Source organism: Eurypyga helias, unplaced genomic scaffold, assembly GCF_000690775.1.
Source record: "Eurypyga helias isolate BGI_N326 unplaced genomic scaffold, ASM69077v1 scaffold45066, whole genome shotgun sequence".
In the NCBI taxonomy this organism is placed as follows: domain Eukaryota; kingdom Metazoa; phylum Chordata; class Aves; order Eurypygiformes; family Eurypygidae; genus Eurypyga; species Eurypyga helias.
This window is the reverse complement of record NW_010255536.1, coordinates 1,884-3,638: the sequence shown is the minus strand read 5'-3', so window position 1 is coordinate 3,638 and position 1,755 is coordinate 1,884. Positions and strand designations below refer to the sequence as shown.

The 1,755-nt window shown below is 46.4% G+C and overlaps 1 protein-coding gene across 1 annotated transcript in view; it reads right to left on the bottom strand.

Moving 5' to 3' along the window:
* Window positions 1-1,219: 1,219 nt before the first annotated feature.
* LOC104510934 (protocadherin-17-like) overlaps window positions 1,220-1,755 on the bottom strand; it is a gene marked incomplete at both ends in the record, with an annotated part of 2,415 nt that continues 1,879 nt past the window's right edge. The window contains 1 exon segment of the mRNA XM_010153347.1: window positions 1,220-1,755. This exon segment is cut by the window's right edge and continues 12 nt beyond it. Coding sequence (XP_010151649.1) covers window positions 1,220-1,755 — 536 coding nt within the window.

The window sequence follows — 1,755 nt, the reverse complement described above, 5'->3', positions numbered from 1 at the left end:
TTAAGAGAACCACAGGATAAAACAGATATGACATTTCAAATATATTTAATAGTCATTATCCAGAGCCTGCTTTCAATCCAAATGTTAAAAATCACTTTGGAACATACCTGTAGTATTTGAACATCAAGCTGCATTAATCATTAAGTAATGCTTTAAATGAAATCAACTGGAGCCAAGTTCTGCCCTCACCTTCACTCTGCAAGTTCACTGCTCTGGGATACATCTTCTGAGTTTGGACTTTAAACTACCTGCTAAAAATTAAGTCATTTTGTGATTAGTACCCTACATCCAATGGTCCAAATTCTGCCATTTCTCACATTCACAGAAGTCAGCAGAGGACAGGGTGGATGCAGCTGGCAGCAGAATACAGCCCAGCTGTAATTTCTAAATGAGCTTTGGTAGAAGACAGAGCATGTAAGTCTTTTTGTTATAAAGCAATCATCAGTATTGACTCAGGCTACTGGAAATCTGACTAGTTGTTTTGCTGTTTTATGACAGGATGTGAGTTTTGTTAACATTTGGGGGCAGGAGGGAATCACCACATACATTTTCTTTCTATTTGACTAAGCAGAATTTTCAGCACTGAAGGTCTGGTTGTTTCTGGGGAGAGGAGGAGGCAATGGGGCCCAAATGATACTGTTCTGGGTCAAAAAAAATAAATATGTATATATATTCTAAAGAAAATTTTTTTTTTAATTAAAAAAACATACATCTTGGAAAGATAGCTTATATTTACATACAGGATTGGAGGGCTATAATACACTGTTGCAATAGATGTCCTCAGTGTGTAGAGTTTCTCCCACATCCTGTTAGTTACTGCAGATTATATGACTGCTTCAGAAACACCCTCCCCCTTCTCTACCCCAAACCAAAGTAAAGTGAAACCTGTGGAAGCGCCCACCTCTGTCTGACGATCTTTTGGGACAGTACCCAAACGTACTAAACGCCTGCCTGCGCTCTCACATGCACCTCTCTTGCACTGCAGTTACTCTGTTTGTTTCAATGGGCCTTTACTTTTGAATCACACAGGGAGCACCAGTGCGGCAGCAGAACCAGACCCGCCAGATGTGGTCTGGCTCCACTTTCATTAAGCCCACCTCTCTTTAGTGACTTGTGATGGTCCCTTCAGTGGTGCCTTACAGCAGATTTCACTGCGGACAAAAGGTAAAGTTAAACCAGTGTCTAAAGTGAGGTCCAGGGTATTCTAAAAATCTCCTACCTGAATTATGGACATCCGGCTCGGGGGAGCCTCGCTGGCGTTAGTCCCTTGCCCTGTGAAGCTGGTGTGGCAGCCCACATGTCCCTGGGGTACAGTCAGGTTGTTGGAGGCGGGCTTCAGGTACATCACCTCAGACCTGGGAGAGCTGAGGGGCAGGCGGGTCTGGTAGTCAAAGTACATGGGTGAGGTGGCCAGGGATGGGCTGCTCACCACGTTCATGACATTGAGGGGGCCCCGGCTGTCCTCGCCCTCACTGGGCACCAGCATAATGTCATTCTTGCTGATCTTCTTCTTCTTGCCCTTGCCCCCTCCACTGCCACTGCCTCCTCCTCCCCCGCTACTGCCTCCCCCTCCTCCCAGCTGAGGGTGGCTATACTCGGCAATGCGACAATTATAGGTGCGGATCTCCTTGTTCTCTCGCTTGCACTTCACAGCAATAGTGATCATAGCAGCCAGCAAGATGATGGAGACAGTGCTCAGCGTCACGATCAGGGGCAGCGACAAGTCCCAGTGTGGTCGCCGATGCTGCTCGCCAT